Genomic DNA, 19,886 nt, shown 5'->3' with positions numbered 1-19,886 from the left:
CCCCACCCCACCCCACACCGTTCCCCGGTTAAGAACTAAGTGAGTGTTCGAACTGCATCTTACAAATGAGGAAAGCGGGCCTGGAAATGGTTAGACTTACCCAGTAACACAACCAGTCTCAGCATCAGACCCTCCACGCCAGACTCGCGTTCTTTCTGTCACACCCCTGCCAGCGTGTCGAGGGCCGCAGTTATAAGAGGTCCTGGCATATAATTGTACTGCATGAGCCGAACCATGGTGGAGTGTCTTTCGTTATACGGTGACTTGGATCCTGTGTATCCTAGAATGCTAAGTAATAGCCTTAACACTTAGTTTGAATAATCTTAATTTAAACAATTTTTTTTTACCCAAATGAAATTATTTTAGTTGATTTCTAAAGGAGAAATGCTTAGCCTAGCTGAGCTATAAACTCAGGAATGTAAGAATTTGTATCAAATTATTTTTCTTGCCTAGATACCTAATCGAGCAAATGAGGGCAATAGCATTTTCCACCTTGAAATGATACTCTTTTGGCTTCGTCTAACCACATAGACTTGGGTGATCTGCTTTGGCCTCTCCGATCTGACCGTACAGACCAGGGGGCCGTGAGGTAACCGTTCATTAATTGGACAGGGCTGTCTGTGTTCGTGTGCCTAGATACTTCACCTGATTCCGAGATTTTGTCACCTTTAGCGGACGGGGGGTGGGGGGGGGGGGAAGCAGGGTGTGTGGGAGAGGCCACGCAGTTCACGCTCAGTACCTTCAAAGCGATGACCCCAGGAGGGTTATTAGGAAGCACTGTCTACGGCACAGCGCACGGGTAGGAAACCGCGGAGGGTGGTGCAGCCAGTCTCTAGTGCTGGTCCCCCTCCTGTCACAAACCGAAGGATTTAAGAATCTGTCCGAGAGGCTTTCTCTCGCCTTAGGAAATTGACTGGTCCCGGCACGGCCAGTCTGGCGGGAGAGGAGACACTGGGAGAGTGGTGAGGGCTGCTGGCCCTGCAGGGAGGGAGCCGGGCCCCTGCGGCCCCGTCCTTACACCTTCTGGAAGCTGGAGGGCGGGGGAGCCTGCGGAAGCGTTAAGTACAGCTCCCCGGATCTGGGAGGCCTGCCCGGGGACACCAGCACAGGGTAGGCATGGGGGGACCATTTCCTCAGATGCCGGCTCCCAGGTGTCCTGGTCCCACCACGGATCCCTTCTTGTCCCGACGCACCAAATGGGGCCAGCGGGCTACATGGGGACGTGCACGGTGGCCCGCTCTTCCGTGGCCCTGCCGCCCACCCCAGCTCGTCTCCCGAGCGCCGTGATACTTCTGGCCGTGGCAGGAGTACGCAGAAATGGGGCACCCTTCTGGCTGGAAAGAGGCACGTGAGCAGCAGGTGGCTTGGGCTCTGTTCGGAGCCGCTCCTGGCTCGGGGTTGGCAAGTCAGCCGAAGCGGTAGGATTCTGCAGGCTCTCGTCCTCCCCGTGCAGGTGCCCCGAGGGCTTGGCACACGCTTGGTGTCGTGTTGTGCACTTCACATCCCTTGTGGTAATGTTTCCGCTCCCTTCTTTCCTGAGTAAAGTGGTCATCGTCATCGACCGTTCCTCCGGGGGAGGCCGTCCCCCGCTTTCAGTCACGTTGATTGCACTTGGCACCTCTCCGGTTCTGCCGTGTCCTGCTTGCTCTGCGTGGACCACAGCTGGATTCGGGGTGGGGACACACACCCCACTGTCCGCTTTCCCTTTCTCCATGCTAGCGACCCACCTTCTCGTTCCCTCTTCTCCGCGTGCCGGGCCATCCCTTGGCGTCCCCAGCGCACGAGGGCCATGGACAGTAGCTGGGCCCTGGAAGTGTGGCCTGCCGGTTAAACCGTGTGGGGCCCAGAGCTGCCGACCTCCTCTGTCGACTCCGCTCGTCCCACAGCTGAGCCTGCGCAGTCCTCACGCAGCACCTGCTCTCACGTGTGATCAGCCGTCCGCTTGTAGCTGTCCGCTGGGAGCTTCCCTTTGTCCCCTGTCCTGTCCCAGCAGTTTGGCCATAATCTCGTCATCAGGTGTCCTTGTGAGGGTCGGCTTTGGGGAAGACAGTCTAGCATAGGCTGGGAGGGGGGGCTCTGGAGCCAGACTGTCTGTGCTTGGACCCCACCTACCTCTCCCCGCCGGAGACCTTGACTCACTTACCCCTCAGAGCTCCCCTTTTCCACCTGTGAGATGGAGGCAGACCCGTAGCTGCCATTCGGGTGGTGAGGACTCAAGAGGTGACACACATCCAGGGGGCAGAGCCGCAGCGCCTGCCTGTGTCAGCCCATCGGACACAACTTGTCATCTCAGCCTCTCTCTGTAGGTTGGTTTTGGGTGAGGGAGAACACTGTTAGGTCCCGAGTAACAGTTTCTCCGTTGGCAGTTACCTAGAAAAGTTTACTCTTAGGGTTTCTTTTAAGTTTTTGTAGAAACTTTCAAAATCCCAAAGACCCCCAAATTATTTACGTTTTCTGTACATTTAATTCTACTCTAAACAACAGACTCAGTTCCCGGTGTCTGGGATAGCTTTTTGGTGGGGTGTTTCTCGCATCCGTGTCAGTGGCCATTGCGGAGCTGTGGCTCTGACCCCAGCCGAGGGGGCTTGCGATGGTGCCGTGTGCGGAGGGAGAGGCCGGGGACCCGGCCAGCTTGCAGGCTGGGCCCGTGCGTGGTTCTTTTGGGGTTAGGCCGCTTTTGTGAAGTCTGTTAAGCCTAAGCGTTACAGCCTGTTTGTGCATTTCCAATTACGACATTTCTTTAGCAGAAGACGCTAGTATGTTTGCCTTTGTGATTTGTAAAACATGTCCTCGTAACAACCGCCTGGTTGATTTTAGCCATTGATGTAAAGTATCTTCTTTGAGAGTCGGAGGCCGTGCGGTGGCCAGATGCCGTGGGAGCAAGCCCCCACCTCTGTCATGGGACCTGGCGTCCCACATCACGGGTGCCGGTGAAGAGCCTGGGCCAGCTCTCGTTCAAAATGTGTACAGCTGGGGATTGGGCCTGCCCTGTGAGCTCTGAGGGATCGAGAGGGAGCATCCCTAAAGTATGCCAGTGCTGCGCGAGTTCAGATGACGCTTTCACAGGGTTTCTCTTTTTTTTGTACGACATTGAAAAAGATTTTCTCTCCATTTACCAAAAGTTGAATATATTCTTTATATAAATTTGGAAGGTAAAGATAAACATACAGAAGAAAATGTCACTGCGTGTCCTGATGGCAGGAGGTTTCCTTTCCGACCTACGGCCTTTCTGTCTACAGAGGAATGGAGTTGTTTAATCAGTCCTATTTTGAACATTTGAATTGCTCAGAATTATTTGCAATTGTGTCAGTGTGTATTCTCATCCATTTATCTTTACATGATGTATTCATGCAAGTGGACTTGCCCTTTCAAGGACACGTGTTTTTACAGCTTTTAGTGTGCATTGTAGGACTGCCTTCCAGAAAGATCCTCCCATTTTTCAGTTAACAGAGCAGTTCCTATTTCCCTGCATTTTTGGTAAGAAAAAAAGTAATAACGTGCAGATATTTTAGTGTTTACCAAATTATAAGTGAGAATATAAGGAAGATATTTTCTAGAAGGCCGTTATACATTTGTTACAATGACTGCCCAAATGATTTTTTTGAAAACGTGTCCTCCATGGGGCGCCTGGATGGCTCAGTCGGTGAAGCGTCTGATTTTGGCTCAAGTCGGGATCTCAGGGTACATGGGTTCGAGCCATCCAGGGCTCCATGCTGACAGCTCAGAGCCTGGAGCCTGCTTCGGATTCTGTGTCTTCCTGTCTCTCTGCCCTCCCCTGCTCACGCTTTTTCTCTCTGTCTCTCTCTCTCTCTTTCAAAAAATAAACGTTGAAAGAAAAGTTATGCATTAAAAATAATAATAAAGTAAATAAAAACATGTCCCCCTCAGTACCGATTTGTCTTTTGTTGGGTTCGGTTCTGATTATGTTCACAGGGTAGGCCAGGAAGGCTCGGGATCCCAGAAGAGTGACCTGGTCTAGAGACTGGCCGGAGCCATGCACAAGAGGCCAGTCATGGCCAGTCTGCCGGTTTGCGAGCGGGGGCCACGTGTGCTAGAAGCTTCCACATTAAACTGGATGGAACAGAAAAGGCGTGCCTTCCAGGCTGGCCCCTAGGATTGGCACCCCGAGGTTCGGGCTCAGCAGAGGGCAGAAGCAGAGGTGGAGCTGAGGGGTGTAGCTCCGGGTCGTTGAGTGTGTGCTGCTCCAGGCGCTCCGCGGGGCCCCTCCGTGGACAGGTGGAGTTGTTGCGTGACCGTGAGTCACGTGGACCTGAGCTGGCCGAGCAGCAGGAGCGGACGGGAGGACAGGTAAATGCCAGAGGTGTTGCCGAGGAAGAACCAGTGAGGGTTGGTGGCTCTCGGGAAAAGAGAAGAGGGGCTGCCAAGAGTCCTTCGGGAATCAGTCGATGGCTGCAGGGCACGGGGGTAAACACAGGGTGGGGGGTAGGGCGCGCAGATGAGGAAGAACTCGGGAGACCCGCGCCCGAGGGCACTGAGCCAGCCAGGTGAGCAGAGCATCAGAGATCGGTGTCACCAGGCGGTCGGGGCAGGAGGAGTGTCAAGGCCGCAGAGGCCGCACCTCTGCACGGCTGCCTCAGTTCAGTTCGGCAAACCCAGCTGGCGCCTGCTGTGTGCTAGGGAAGATTTCTAGAGGTGGCCTTGTACGAGCTGGGTTGAAAAGAACTCTTCCATTCAGCAGGCACTCCTTGAGCACCCGGGCTGTGCCGGGCAAGCATTGTTCTGGGCGCTGCATTTTCAGCAGAGAGCAAGATAGACCAAACCCCATCCCTGGGAGCCTGCTTTCAATCGAAGGAGTAGACCGAGTGAGAATTTGCCAGGCGGATGTGGCCTGTGGCGGCAGATACGAGCACGTGTGAGGCAGAGAAAGTTTTACTGAAGGAACTCGAAAGGAGCACAGTCTTGCTGGAACCTAAGGGACGAGGCAGGCCTTGTCGGGAAGGCTGCAGAGGTACTAGAAGCTGGGTTTTGAGGAGATTATGGAAGTATTTGTGTGTCATCCTGAAGCCTGGGCTTTGTTCCATAGTGCAGTAAGGAGTCGCTGCAGAGCCATGGAAGGTGAGGGACCTGGTGGGGCAGAGGGCAGGGGGAGGCCAGCGATTAGATGGAGCGGGGAGGAGAGCCAGGGACTGAGGGCGTAATCCGGTGGGGAGGACAGGGTTTGGAACTAGAGCACTTGGGGCACATTTAAAAAAAAATTTTTTTTGAGTTTCAGAGAGAGAGTGAGCGAGCACATGAGCGGGGAAGGGGCAGAGAGAGAGAGAATCTCAAGCAGCCTCTGTGCTCTTAGTGCAGAGCCCAACACGGGGCTCACACCCACAAACCGTGAGATCATGACCTGAGCCGAAATCAAGAATCGTTTAACTGAGCCACCCAGGTGATCCCATCGGGGCACATTTTATTTGTTTGTTTATTTATGTTTATTTTTGAGAGAGAGAGAGAGACTGTGTGAGTGGAGGAGGGGCAGAGAGAGGGAGACACAGAATCCGAAGCAGGCTCCAGGCTCTGAGCTGTCAGTGTGGAGCCCTGCGTGGGGCTCAACTCAAGAACCGTGAGATCACGATCTGAGCCAAAGCCAGACGTTTAACCGACTGAGCCACCCAGGCGCCCCTGGGGTATATTTTAAATAAATGGATTCAAGAAAAGTTATTCTGTGTGTCTACTAAATACATGTGGAGATAAATCTTGATCTCCTACCGCACACAAGTAATCCCAGGTGGAGTTTTGGTCTAAGCACGAAAGGTGAAACAAGGGAGCTTCTGGAAGATAGCATGGGAGAACGTCTCCGTGGCCTGGAGGCCGGCAGGTATTTCTTACCCAGGACTGCAGAAGAGTGACAGGCCGGACTGCACGGAGATTACAACTTCTCTCCTACGTGCGTGTGAACGCCCAGCATCGAGCGAGTGAAGAGGCCGCGGAGTTGAACCCCGCGGGTTATGCGGTCAGGACCGGCTCTGGCCCGGATGCAGAGCCCCTGCAAATCAGCGATAAAAGACTGACAGATCAGTAGAAAAATAGGCCGAAGAAGATACCCAAATGGCCGAAAGGCATACGGAGAGGTACTTCATCTCCTTCATCACAGTAAAAGCAGACTGGTGGCAGAGAGATGCCCACACGTGGCCGGGTGGGACCCGGTGCCTCCCTGGGGAGAGCTGTGCTGTGCGGCAGTGCCTGCCAGGGCGAAACACACACGCACCCCGGGACCCAGCCAGCCGCCCCCGGCGTCTGCACACACACGGACGCACGGACACACGGACGTGCGTGCCCCAGGAGATGAGCGCAGAAATGCTCGTGGTGGCAGGATTCGGAATTGCCGGAAACGAAGTCACCCGGATGTCCGTCACGTACAAGGGACACAGTCGTGGTCTGTTTGGGCAGTGGACTAGCAGACAGCAGCGAAGACAGATGGACTTGGACACGGGAGCAAAACAAGTCACACGCGGAGGAATACGTACGTTTTAAATCCGTGTGTACAATGTTCAGATTAAGCAAAAGCAGTCTGTTGTGAAGCGTCTAACCAGGGATGGGTTTGCAAAGGGGATGGCAACCGGCGGGGCTGGCGGGGGGCCGGGGGGGGGGGGGGGACACTGCACGTGTGATTCTCCAGCAGGGGGTGGGCACGCTGGGGTGCTTAGGATGCTACGTTTTTAGTGTTTGGTCTTAGAAAAAATGTAAGTTTAACAAGAATAAAAAGAATGCCTTTAACTTGAGGCTTAGAAAATGGTAAAACAGCTCTTGGGTTAGTAATAACAGCAGTACAAGGAAAGGGGGCCTTTAGGAAACTAAAGAAGAAACACAGGTATCCCCGATTTTCCCAAGTTTGCTTTACAAAGGGCTTGTCTTGGTACCTGTTCTCACCGACCAGGAGAAGTCTCGGAGAGGCTTCCTGCTGTTAGGGGAGAAAATGTGAGAAGCATCCGGTCTGTTCTGCAGGGGCCGTAGCCGAGGCGGCGTGCACCTGCGCGGCCCCGGGACCTGCACGCAGTTCCGCAGCCTCCAGCCGCCGCAGCTCTGAGCCGTGTCCCTCAGCGCTGGGCTTGATCGTGACCGATTTTGTGCACGTTAGCAAAGCGGGTCCTGGGGAGCAGAAGAGCCGAAGAGGTGGTTTTGGGGTCTGGAAACGCTCGAAAACGTTTCCACGTAAATTAGGGGTAACTGCATGTTCACTTTATGCCGTTTAGGACTTGCCGAAGGCGTCATGGGAACGCTGTGCCTGCGGATAGTGGGTGACACCTGTATTAAGAAATCAGTTTTAAAAGTCTGTCGTTTACAACAGAGGTGCTCCAGAGGGCCCAGAAGTCTGTGGACAGGTGGTCAGCATCCTTCTTGTTCCATCCTTGTCAAGAGCTGCTGAGCCCACCGCCCGGTTCCAAGTGACACAAAGAGCTGTGGCAGGCTCGCCTTCAGCAGAGGAGAGGCTCATCTTTGCTGGGTTTGGGTGGCGTGGGGTTGGGGGGCTGTGGGTTTCGGGGGGCTGTCGCCACCTGGGTGGGTCCCGTGGCACACTCGAGTGTTTGTTGACCCACGTGTGTCCCACAGGGGCCGCCACACCCAGACCGGCCTGCAGAGGCGAGCGGGGTTGTTTGAGTGGGTTTAGAACTGGATCTCGTGGAGACTTGTTGCCGTGGCTGTAAACAAGCCCTCTTTCCCAGAGTTCGTGGGACTTTGGAACAATTCTCAAGCTGTACCACAGTGGACGGAAAGAACGTTTAGAAAAGACTGACGACACCAGACAAAAATCGGAACTTGCACGTGCTGATACAAGTGCGAATGTGTCCAGCCGCTTTGGAAAACTTTTTGTCACTGTCTGCTCAAGCTGCAACCCACGCCTGTCCGTGGACTCAGCAATCCCAGATTCCTAGGTACGTGCCAAGAAAAATGAGTCCCGCCGAAAGACAGTAGGAGCTTGTGAACTAGCAGGAGGGTCTCTGACCTTGGCTGACGTCCTGGCTTGGGTTCCCTGGAAACGGATGGAGCTGGTGCAGTTGTGTTCCAGACAGCCTGGCTTAGGACCGGGTCACCAGTCGCCTGGACTGGGAGATGACAGACGTCTGATGGGGAGCCCGTGTTCTCAGCCCCCCTTGATGGCGGCTCCTGTAACCGCCCCTTGCCGTACCCGTGCAGCTGTTACCAGAGACCGTGGCTCCCGTGGGCCGTGAGGCATCCCGAGAGACCCGGTGTTGATCTCTCCTCCTTGCCCTGATGCCGCAGGGATCCCTGCAGGAGAGGGGCACCTGATGCTGCCCGCCTTCTCCTCCCGTGTGGATTGGCTCCGGGGCTTGGGGGTCTCCCGAGTCTGAGAAGGCTGCTCCCCTAGAGAGGCGGGCAGCACTACCAAGAGTTTTGCCCGTAGTAGCCAAACCCCGGAAACCGCCCAAAGGCCTGTGGACAGGTGGATGGACGCATACGTTGCGGCGGATCCGTAGGAAGGCGTACGGCCCAGCGGTAGGAACAGGCCTCTGACAAGCCTGGCAAGGTGGGATTGCACTCTTCCGTCTGTTCCATGTGATTCCGCTCATGGGAAGGGCAGCAATCAGGCAGAAGTCACCGGTGGCGACAGAGGACGGAAAGGGGTTCCTCTTGGGGTGGGTGTTGACCGGGAAGAGGGCCTCGAGGGGACCTTCTAAGGTAACGCAAGTGGTCAGTTCTCGATTTGAGTGCTGCTTATGTTTGTACAACTTCACGGAGCTCTAAACTTAGGATTTGTATCCTTCACACATCTCCCCGTATGTGTTTGTAACTTAGTTTTTTAAAGCAATGAGGAAACTATGGCTACGATTATACCTTAAGCGAAGTTTGTTTCACGAGTGTTTCTGGAAGTCTTAGATGAGCCACTTCTGAAGTCCTGGCTGCTGGAGCCCAGCTCTGTCAGGCCCGGAGATGTGTTGAGAAGCATGCAGAGGGTCGCTGGTCCCTTTGGGGTGTTTCAGGCCCGGAGATGTGTTGAGAAGCATGCAGAGGGTCGCTGGTCCCTTTGGGGTGTTTCAGGCCCGGAGATGTGTTGAGAAGCATGCAGAGGGTCGCTGGTCCCTTTGGGGTGTTTAGTTGGGATTTGCTTGGGAGCCAAGACGGACGGACACACGTAAGTAGCAGGGTGAGAGGCCGGTGCACCTCGAAGCCCGAGATCAGGGGGTGCTGTGAGGTGCCGCGGGCCGTGCCGATTAACACGCACGTGTCCCCCAGGAGGAGCTTCCACGGAAGAGGGTGTGTTCCGGGAAGTGCCAGGAGCTGCAGTCACCTCTGCGAAGGGAGCCAGTGAGAACGCTGAGGTTACCGAGCGGACCTGCGGGAGCCAGGGGAGGGACCGGCTGGGGGGCACCCATTCCGGTCCCGGAACAAGCGCCGGGTCTGGGTAGTAGAGCGCCTCCCCTTGGTTCCTGTGCGGCACCTGCCGGCTGGGTCGCTCTGCTGGCTCTGGCCTCCGCCGCGGCGCAAGTCGAAGCTCCAGCAGCGGCCGGTGGCGGCCACGAGTGCTGCCCTGTTTACCCCCAGAAAAGCTGCCGCTCACTGACCCTGCTGCTTTCTCTTACACACTGCTTTCCAGAGGGCGGTGCTTGCTCCTTGCAGAAAAGAAAGATGCCAGGAACATACCTATTCCACGGTCTTTCCGTGAACTAAAACCTTCATATCGCGGCGTGTGCCTCTTTAGGGTCTGCACGTGCACACAGGTGCCCTCTGGGTGCCTCACTCTCAGGTTCTTGGCCACTTTCGCTCCTCCCAGCAAGTGCTCCGATCCCGGAAACCTGCCAGCCTACACCTGGCTCTTCTCAGTGTCCATTGCCCCATGTCCCCTCCTAGTGCTCCCCCTGCTCCCTGCAGCCCTTCTCGGTGCTCCCCTGCCCACGTGTTCTCTCTCAGAGCTCCCCCCTGCACCCCTCACTGTGGGGTCCCCTGCCATGGTCCCCCCAAGTGCTCCTCCCTGCAGCCCCTCTCAGTGCTCCCCGTATGGCCCCTCCTGGTGCTCCCCCCACACGGCCCTGTCAGTGCCCTCTTTAGCAGCCCCTCTCAGTGCTCCCCGCCATGGTCCCTTCAGGTGCTCCCCTCCCAAGGCTCTCCCTGTGCTCTTCCCTGCAGCAGCTGCCTGCTGTGACGACTGGGGTTTCCCTTTCCCTCTCTGGGTTCGTCCGAATCAGAAGCACTGTGCGCAGCCTTGATACGTGCCCTTTATTCTCGCGGCCAAGTAACCAGTGTGTGCCCGAGGAGAGGTGGCGTTCAGCAGAAGTTTCCACAGAATGGCTGCCTGTGGCCGCAGGGTCTTGGAAGGTGACAGTACCCAGGACATGTGGCACCTAGTTCGCAGGAGAGCCCGCCGAGCTGAGTCAGCTGACTGAGAGCCCACCCCGGTTTGACTGGGGAGGGAGGGACGTGCCCCATCAGGCTCCCGGCTGTCTCCTGCTGACCGTTCTTCTGCGCGTCCCTGCGTGTGGTCCGTTGTCTCTGCCAGGTTTTCTCTTCAGACATCTAAATGGTTCATCTCATTTTGCAGAGACGGAGCAATTTGGCTTTTACAGGACCATGAAACGGCACCCTGGCTCCTTCTAGTTGGTTCCAGGTCCTTTTATTTGTGCTCAGGGTGTGTTGAAGGAGGCTTTTTGTCAGCGTTAGCAGCTTCCCTCGTCACCTGGTGCAGAATTACCTCTGACGTTCCCATTTTTGAATAGTTCATATTAACATATCTCAGCAAACTGGGATACCAGATGTAAGATCCCTCATGACATTAGTGCCGCCAAGAAAACGGTCGGTCCTGTCAACTTTATGTGTTAAGATGCCATTGATGGGAGACACATTCCTATTTCAGAGGTGCTTAAGTGTGGGAAAAAGTGCATCTCAGAATTGGTTCTGTGCAGTTGATGGTTTTTTGCGTATGTGGTAATGTAATATTTATCTTACTGGTCCTTTAATGGAGAGGCTCAAATACACACAACAGTCGAGAGGATAATGTGATGGACTTCTGGGTGACCCGTCCCCAGCCGCAGCAGACGACCATTCTCTTGTTTCATCCGTGTCCCTGCCCGCTTTCCCCTGCATTATTTTTAGGCAGATCTTAGACATCATGTTTTAATTGTGGGTAGTCGTTCGCTGTGTATCTCAAGGCAGCAAGAGTTCTTTTCAACAAACATAATGACACCTGAGAAGATTAGCACGTTGTATAATTCCCGAGTGTCACCTGACAGCTACTTGATGTTCGCATCTCACGTGTGGAGCATGATCTTTCTGAAATGGGGCCCAGTGCTCATCTGAGGTCCTGGCCTCTGCCCTTTGTCATGTGGCCTCTTCAGACTTAGAGTGAGTGCTGACAGTCACCCTTTTTGTGGGCTTCTTTTCTTAATGATCTTTCCAGAATATATTGTTGAACGTTCTATCCCTGCCCGGTCTCTCCTGTCGTTGGAAATGTAAAACCAAATACCGTGTTTGGACGTAGATCACCCCTCCCCTCTCCATAAGCGAGCCGATGGGATTATTGTTCCGTGCCTTCTCTCCCCTGATAGTTTTGCAGATGGCGGCCCGTTATTTGGGCTGCGCTTGAAGGGGCGCACTAGGACGTGGGGGTTCCGGTGCCTTCCCTGGGTGCTGTCCTCACGGCCACACTTACACCCTCCAGGTCTCTGTCCCGCCTGGCGCTCTGGACTGCTGGGTGTTCCTGAGCTGTCTGGAGGTGCTGCAGAGGATAGAAGGTTGTTGTGACCGGGCACAGATAGACTCGAACATTGCCCACACTGTGGGCTTATGGAGCTATGCCACCGAGAAGGTAACCGTGCCAGATGCAGATGTGGGCGTTGTTCGTGGGCTGTGCGCCTGGGGCGGACGGGCGGAGGAAGCCGTTTGGAGAAGCGTCCACTGGGTCACTGCACGGGCCGTTCTGGTTACTTCAGGGCGTGTCTGGTAGCAGGGATGCTCCAGATGGCTCCCTGACTGCTGAAGATGTTCCACGCCAGGAATTGGGGGAGGGGGTACGAAGAAGGGTGAAGCCGGAAGTGTGTAGAAATGCAAGTGGCTTCTGCTTAAGTGACTGACGGTCACCGCGTGTGTGCAGAGGATGGCCTGCTGGCGTCAGGGTGGCTGGGCGCAGACCGGGCGGGAGGCCTGGGGAGGCTCAGGACGGTGTGGGTCGGTTAGTGGCGTAAGCTCAGAACTGCCAGCCTCGGAATCACTCAGAATTCTTGCACACAGGTGTGAATCTGAGATGGTCCCAGTAAGATACGTTTTTATATGCAGATGAGAATTATTTGGATAGGAAGGCTAAATTTCTTCTAGGATTTAGTTGGATTTTAATTTGTGTATTCAAATTCATAAATTCTCTGCTGATCACTTCTGTAAATAACGGAAAATGGTGGGTTTATCTCAACAGCTAAAGTCCTTGGGCTATCTGTGCGGACTTGTGTCGGAAAAAGGACCTAACTCAGAGGACCTCAACAGGACAGTTGACCTTCTGGCAGGTTTGGGAGCTGAGCGACCCGAAACAGGTACTTCTGGACGTGTGTCTGTGCACTGGCACAGTGGACAGTGACGAAGACGTCGCTTGCATCTTGCCACATTTAATTCATATTCTGACAGTGTAATTGCTCCCATTTGGGAGATTGTGCTCCTTGTTAGCTGACCAGGTTAACACACAGAGTGTTTTACCATTTAATAGTGTCAAGAAATGTTAGAGATAGCGTAAGAAATTGGAAGGATTTTAAAAAACGTTTCTGAGTTTCTCATAGGCTTGAATGAGCGGATCATGACTTTTTACAGCCTGTGTGGAGTCAAAATGCACCAGTCTCCCTCTGAATTAACAGGGGACCTAGTTTCCTAACAGTATGGCCAGAGAAATCCTTTTACTCGGTAAACTACTCCTAGGTCATAAAGCCCTTTGAAAGGAGCCTTCCCGATTCTTGGAGGTGTGAACTGAGACGTAAGAGTGTGATTTAGCCAAAGCCTTGCTGAGGTCTGGCCCGCGGGCAGACCGAAAGTATCCGGCGGGCCGTGCGGTGTTCACATTCCATGGTGACCACTTGGGTGAGACCACTTCCGATCGTCGTGGAAGTGATGGAATTAAAAACTCTGGTCTCAGTCAAGAATGAACCACCATGTGAAGGGTTTCAGACTATTTCGTGACTGTATTGCTTGGACAAGCACGGAAGTAGGGATGGAGTTCTGGGGGGCACGGCTGTTTGTGGGTCCACAGGCAGCAGGTGCAGGTGAGTGCCTCTCCCCGTGGCATTTGAGGGTGACTGTAGACTCATGACGGGTCCGAGGATGTGTGTAGGAATGCAAGTGGCTTCTGTGTAAGTGACTGGCGGTCACCCCGTGTGTGCAGAGGATGGCCTGCTGGGGTCAGGGTGGCCGGGCGCAGACTGGGCGGGAGGCCTTGAGAGCTCAGGACAATGCGGGTTGGTTAGTTAGGACTGCCAGGCTCAGAATCACTCAGAATTCTTACACACAGGTATGGATGAATAAGGATGAAAAAGGACTGAGGGTAAATAAGGACTCTTATTTCTTTTTAAGCCAACACAGCTCAGAGTCCTTATAAGAAGCTCAAAGAAGCATTATCATCAGTAGAAGCTTTTGAAAAACACTACTTAGTAAGTATTACAAATGATACCTGTCTACCCACGGCCCAAGGCTGTCTCCAGAAGGCTCTGTTGACCTTGGGGCTGAGAATGGGATAGTGTTCGGGACCTCCTCCTTGTGGGCCTTTTCCACTTCTTGGTGGGTGCCCTAGGGAGCTACGGGTGACACCCAGGATAGTTGCTGTTCATTAAATGTGCATTGGTATCCATGGTGCCATAATTAGGCATGAAAGCATCTTTGGATGTTTATAATTTTGTTCAGAGTGATACTGCGCGTTCGATACAATAGAAATTGTAAGAAAGGCTAATGAATGGTTTTGTGCATACCAGAAAATACGGTAGACTTGAACAAATCTATTGTGCTTCATTTTAAAAGATTTCGATTTGGAGAGACCGTAGGAAGCGCAGTGTAGGTAGGAGCTCGGTGGGCCAGCCGGACTCCTGACTTGCAGGTAACTTGGGAGCATTTGATAGAGCGTTTTTGTCCCTATTGTCCAGAAAGTGAGAAAAATACTAAAAATGTTACCCTATATGGAAAGTACTTTGAGAAGTTAAATATTCTATGCCTGCTGAGTTCCTTTTTCTTTTATCATTAGGCTTCATAATTCATGTACAAGTTAATGACTTTGCATAAATCACACATTACATAAAAACTCAGCACGAAAATAGATGTTAAGTAAACAATGATGATGTTAACAACGAAGTCTTTTGCTTCAGTGCTGGGTAGATCCGTGGGGGGTTGCCCAGTGATCAACTACGGGCTCATGTGGTTTTCCGCTTTCCTGCAGGATCTGTCCCACGCGGCCATCGAAATGCACACGAGCATCGGAAGGCTCCGGTCTGCTAAGTTTGTTGGGAAGGACCTGGCAGAGTTTTACATGTAATTGAACTTGAAATTTTCTTTGAGTTTCAGACATTTCACACACGTACTAAGAATGTCAGGTATGGGGTTAATACGAAGCGTACATAAATGTGTAGAACGAAAAATGTAGAAGATGTCAACCAATCATTATCAGGCGTTTTTTTCTATTTCTTCTAAAAACCAAATGGAGAGATTCCTCAGCCTATTATTCTTAATATCTGTGTTTCTTTGTGATCTCTCTGTGATCTTTGTGTTTCTTTAATTAAATTAGTGTAACGTAACTATATACGCAGGTGGTATACATAACATCTATGGTATGTAATAACTTTACTTAATAAAAGAGTTATGAGGAAATGGTTACAAATCTATATCCAGTGGCATAAACTGGGATACCGATTCGTAAGTATTTTGTTATATAGCATTTTCCCTAGTTACCTCAGTTGTCTTCTGGGAAGATGGACAGCCTCGAGGTCAGTGATGTCAACGTCCAGGAGAGTGGGGTGCTCGTGGCGGGTTGAGGGGCGGTGTGCCTGGTGCAGACTAGCGCCAGCTTTGGAGTCGAAAAGACTCCGTGGATTTCTCACATGGCTGATGAAATCGGCCCTTCAAGGAGCTGGCGGTGTGCTTGCTATTTCAGAGCCCTGGAGAGGGATGTAAATCCTAAGGGAAAAGACGGTTAAGTTTGCTTAAATGTGTGTTTGAGATGCTATCTTGAAATCTGTCATTAAGAAAGTAATTTTATTAGCCGAAACCAGAAAAGATAACTTACTTTCACTGATTAAAGTGGCCGCAGAGGGCTTCATAAATCGTCTGAGGGAACTTCCTAGTTTTCCACACGCGCTCGTAGCCGCTAGCCAGTCACACATCTGAGGACAGGGCTAGAGTGTGGCACTCCTGAGCCTCCATCTAGTAAATCTGAGGAGTGAGTTTTTAGTCGTTGGAGCGAAGAGGCCGCCCCCTCGGATGCTGTGAGCCGAGCCCCCCCTGGACACTGGCTCTGGCGTGGCCGGGAGCTCCAGCGGGCTGGCGCTGGTCCGTCCAGAGGCTCGGCTCCCGACCCCCGCTTGCCGCAGGCTCGCTGGGGGGCCGCTGGCCTCCGTGTCCGGGGGCTGGGCGCTGGCCTGTAGACTGCCTGCTCTAGAACATGAGAATCTTTGGCTAGAGATAGTAACTGAAGAAGTATTAAAGGTTCTGGCCCCTTTGAAACACGGGGACGTAGGAATACCAACGTGTGTCGTTTGATAGCTTGCAAATTTATGTGATTTGAGAATTTGAGAACCTTACTTCTTCAAGAGTAGGCTAGTCAACACTGGAAGGGCTCCCAAGGGTGCCTAGAGCGGACGAGTGCTTGTTCCGCGCTGGCCTTTGTCTAGCGAGCTCAGGAGAGCCCGGACCCTCCAGGGAAGGACAGGGGGTCCGTGTCGTCACCGAGGCTTTGGCAAGCTCTCCTCAGTTGTGCTCTGTTTTACTCTAAACATCTTGAAGGTTTAAACCGAGACTGGAAGATCCTCTTGGGCGATGCGTGTTGCTATTTAAATTCTTCCGGGTTCTCTGTAAATCTCTGAGGCCTGGTGAGGGCCGTTTGCCCGAGTTTCAGAGCCTGTCCGAGCTCCCTCTCAGTCGGGCTGTACGGACCGCTTCTGCGTGTGCCCGTCTTCAGCAGGTGCTGTGGCACCGACACGGGTGGACACGGGCGTCAGCGCTTCCTGGCCAACCGGCCGCGTCCCCGTGGATGAGTCTTTCACCTCACCTCGCCTCGCCCTTGGCCTTCCCACGCGTCCTGCTCCCGTGGGGAGCGCCAGAGAGGGACTCTGACGGCACAGGGTGGGTGCAGAGGGCGGCGGGCAGGGCGGGATTGTCATGAACCATGACGAAAGCTTCTGTGTGTTGGTTTGCAAGGAGGAAAAAGTCTCCACAGAAGGCGGAAGTGTACCTTCAGGGAGCACTGAAGAACTACCTGGCTGAGGGCTGGGCGCTGCCCATCACTCACACGAGGAAGCAACTCGCCGAGTGTCAGAAACACCTTGGACAGACCGAAAAGTATCCTTTGGGTTTAATATTCCCCGCGAAATAGGAGACTTGCTTTCTGTCCGTACGAGCAGCGGGGCCCACGGTGAGCGTTTGGCAGACACCCAACGGCGAAGAGAGGAGAAGCCCGCCTCGTGCTCACGGACCGGGCCGCCTGTAAGTTAGGGGCCTGGTCGGCACGTCTCCCGTCTGTCCTGGAGCTCCTGATAACGTAGGCCCCGAGGAGACTCCGCGCCGGGCTGCACGTGGAGGCCCTGGGGACCGGGAGCCCCTGGTGCCGGTGCCGCTGGGGGAGTGGGGCCTCTTCTCAGATCCTTGACTCTCCTCCAGCTACCTTCAGACCAGTAGCCTTTTGGCCAGCGATCACCACCTAACTGAGGACGAACGGAAGCACTTCTGCCGGGAGATACTCAGCTTTGCCAGCCGACAGACGGACAGCCCAGGTCAGACCCGCTCTTTGCGGGGAGGGGCGGGGGGTACTTTCAAGAACCTCGCTTTTGAAAACCCGCTTCGCGCTGAAGCAGAGTTGGCGCACGGCGTTCTAGTAGTTTCGGGTGTGGGCGTGGCGATTCAGTGGTTCTCTGCGCACTCCGCGCTCGTCACGACAAGTGTGCTCTTCATCCCCGCCCCTCCCGCCTCCCTTCTGGCAACCACCAGTGTGTTCTGTATTTAAGAGGTCTTTGTCTCTTTTCCGTTCGTTCGTTTTGCTTCCTCCTTTTTATTTTGAGAGAGCGAGAGAGAGAGCATGAGCAGGGGAGGGGCAGAGAGAGAGGGGGAGAGAGAAGCCCAAGCAGGCTCCGCGCTGTCAGCACAGAGCCTGATGTGGGGCTCGAACCCACGAACCGTGAGATCGTGACCTGAGCCGAGATCAAGAGTCAGACGTGTAACCGACTGAGCCACCCAGGCGCCCCTGTTCTGTTTCTTAAATTCCACATATGAGTGAAATCGTGGTATTTGTCTCATTTCTTTCTGACAGATACTCAACTTGACCAGCTGACAGCCCTGGTCAGACTCACTTTTAAAACTTCTCCTTGTGAAAACTTTCAAATACTGTAGGAAAGTAAAAAAATAACACAGTATATAACACAGGCTACCCACCTAGATTCGGCAGCTGTTAACTTTTGCCACGTGGCAAACGTGTATCTGTATCTTTCTTTCTGCTGAACTTGGCAGTGACTCCAGACCACATGACACACTTCACCCTGAAACTGCTTAGCGTGGCCTTCTGAAATCAAGGGTACCCCCAGCCACCCAAAGAGCAAGGTTCTGACTTCAGCTACTAAGTGGTCTATATTCAAATCTTCCTCAATGGTGCAAAAGAAATGTTTTTATAAAGTATTTTTAGTAGAGTCCAGTCAGGGATCACAAATTGCATTTGATTGTTATATCTCACTTCTCTTTTACTTACTTTTTACTTTTTTATTTTTTGAGGGAGAGAGAAAGCATCAGCAGGGAGAGGGACAGAGGGAGAGAGAATCTCAAGCCGGCTCCGCGCTGTCCGTGCAGAGCCCGACACGGGCTTGATCTCGCAATTGTGAGCGCGTGACCTGAGCCAAAATCGAGTTGGATGCTCAACCAACTGAGCCGTCAGATGCCTCACTTCTTTTTTAATTTAGAACAGTTCTTCCCATCTCTTTTCCTTTTTTTAATATGCTGTTTTTAATATACCAGCTTTATGGAGACACAGTTCACCCATTTGCAGCGTACAATTCAGTGGCTTGTAGAATATGCATAGATACGCACGGCCATCGCCATACAGTGAATTCTAGAACATTTTTGTCTCCCCCAAAAGAAGCCTCATACTTATTTCTCCCAGCCTTCCTCCTACCCCCACCCCTGGCAACCACTGATCCACTTTCTATCTCTGTAGATGCCCATTCTGAGTATTTCACGTAAATGGAGCAACCACACGTGGTCCTTTGTGACTAGCTCATGTCCCTGCGCGTCACGTTTTTAGCACTCATCCGTGTCGCAGCCCGTGTCGGTGCTTCCTTCCTTTTCGTGGCTGAAAATAGTCCTTGTATGGATGGACCGCACTCTGTTTATCCCTTTGTCCACTGTGTGACATCTGGGTTGTAAGATGCTGACCTTTTAAAGGCATCGAGCCCATTGTCTCACAGGCTCCCCACCTTGTGGAATTTGCTGAGTGTTTGCTCAAGGGAGCATCACCTAGGAAGGTAGGTCTGAAAGGCTTAGATTTAGGCCAGAGATTCGGCAGATCATTTCATAAGTGGTGCTGTGTGGTGAGGTTAAATGTATTGTAACATTTAGCTCCTCGTGTTTAGTTTTTCAAGAAGAGTGCTCATTTAAGATAGTTACTGCCTTAGTCCACTTAGACTGCCATAGCAAAATGCCTCACGCCAGATGCTTAAACAACAGACATTGTTTCTTGCAGTTCTGGAGGCTGGACGTCCAAGGTCAGGGTGCCAGCAAGGTTGGTTTCTGATGAGGCTTGTCTTCCTGACGTGTCTTTATGTGGCAACAGGAGAGACAGAAGTGGGGTGGGAGGGGCAGGGTGGAGAGGGGTGGGGGGGAGGGCGAGGGAGGGGGAGCGCTCGCTCTACTGTCTCCTGATAAAGACACTAACGCTTCATGACCTCATCCAAACCTCATCATCTCCTAAAGGGCCCATGTCCACATACCATTGTACTGGGGGCTAGGACTTCCACTTAAAAAGGGGGACCACAGTGGGACCCCTGAGGGCTCAGTCAGTTAAGCTTCTGACTCTTGAGCTCAGGTCACGATCTCACAGTTTGTGGGATTGAGCCCCATGTCAGGCTCTCACTGACAGCACGGATTCTCTCTCCCTCTCTCTCTGCTCCTTCCCGCCCGTATGCATGCACTCTGTCTCTCTCTCTCTCACTCTCAAAGTAAATACACTTAAAAAAGAGGATGGGGTTGACCACAGTGCAGTCTATAGCAGTTTTTAAGTACTTGAAAGCCAGTGTTTCCAAAGATTTTGGCTTCAGGTAGGTAGATATACGGTTGTTGATCGCTGGGGTGCATTTCACTCAAATTGAGCTATCTGGATGGTTTCTCAGGAGCAACATGGCATTGGTTTGTTTGTGTTTTTTTAGATTCTTTTTTTTTTTTTAACGTTTATTTTTGAGACAGAGAGAGACAGAGCATGAACAGGGGAGGGGCAGAGAGAGAGGGAGACACAGAATCCGAAGCAGGCTCCAGGCTCTGAGCTGTCAGCACAGAGCCCAACCCCGAGGCTCGAACTCGGGAACCATACGATCATGACCTGAGCCGAAGTCGGACGCTTAACCGACCGAGCCACCCAGGCGCCCCTTTTAGATTCTTTAATGTGCCCCAAATGGTCATTGGCAGAGCCATGTGCCACGTCTGCTTTATGTGACACGTATGTGAGACTGCACAGGCACGCCTCCTGCCAGCATTCCTTGACGACATCTCTGTAGGAC

The 19,886-nt window shown here is 52.9% G+C and overlaps 1 protein-coding gene across 1 annotated transcript in view; it reads left to right on the top strand.

The window, feature by feature from the left end:
* TRAPPC10 (trafficking protein particle complex subunit 10) overlaps window positions 1-19,886 on the top strand; it is an 86,957-nt gene that overhangs the window by 44,291 nt on the left and 22,780 nt on the right. The window contains 6 exon segments of the mRNA XM_027041482.2: window positions 11,621-11,767; window positions 12,368-12,482; window positions 13,507-13,583; window positions 14,360-14,451; window positions 16,333-16,473; window positions 16,792-16,904. Coding sequence (XP_026897283.2) covers window positions 11,621-11,767; window positions 12,368-12,482; window positions 13,507-13,583; window positions 14,360-14,451; window positions 16,333-16,473; window positions 16,792-16,904 — 685 coding nt within the window.

Source organism: Acinonyx jubatus, chromosome C2 (genome assembly GCF_027475565.1).
Source record: "Acinonyx jubatus isolate Ajub_Pintada_27869175 chromosome C2, VMU_Ajub_asm_v1.0, whole genome shotgun sequence".
NCBI lineage: Eukaryota > Metazoa > Chordata > Mammalia > Carnivora > Felidae > Acinonyx > Acinonyx jubatus.
This window is presented reverse-complemented; position numbering and strand designations above follow the sequence as displayed.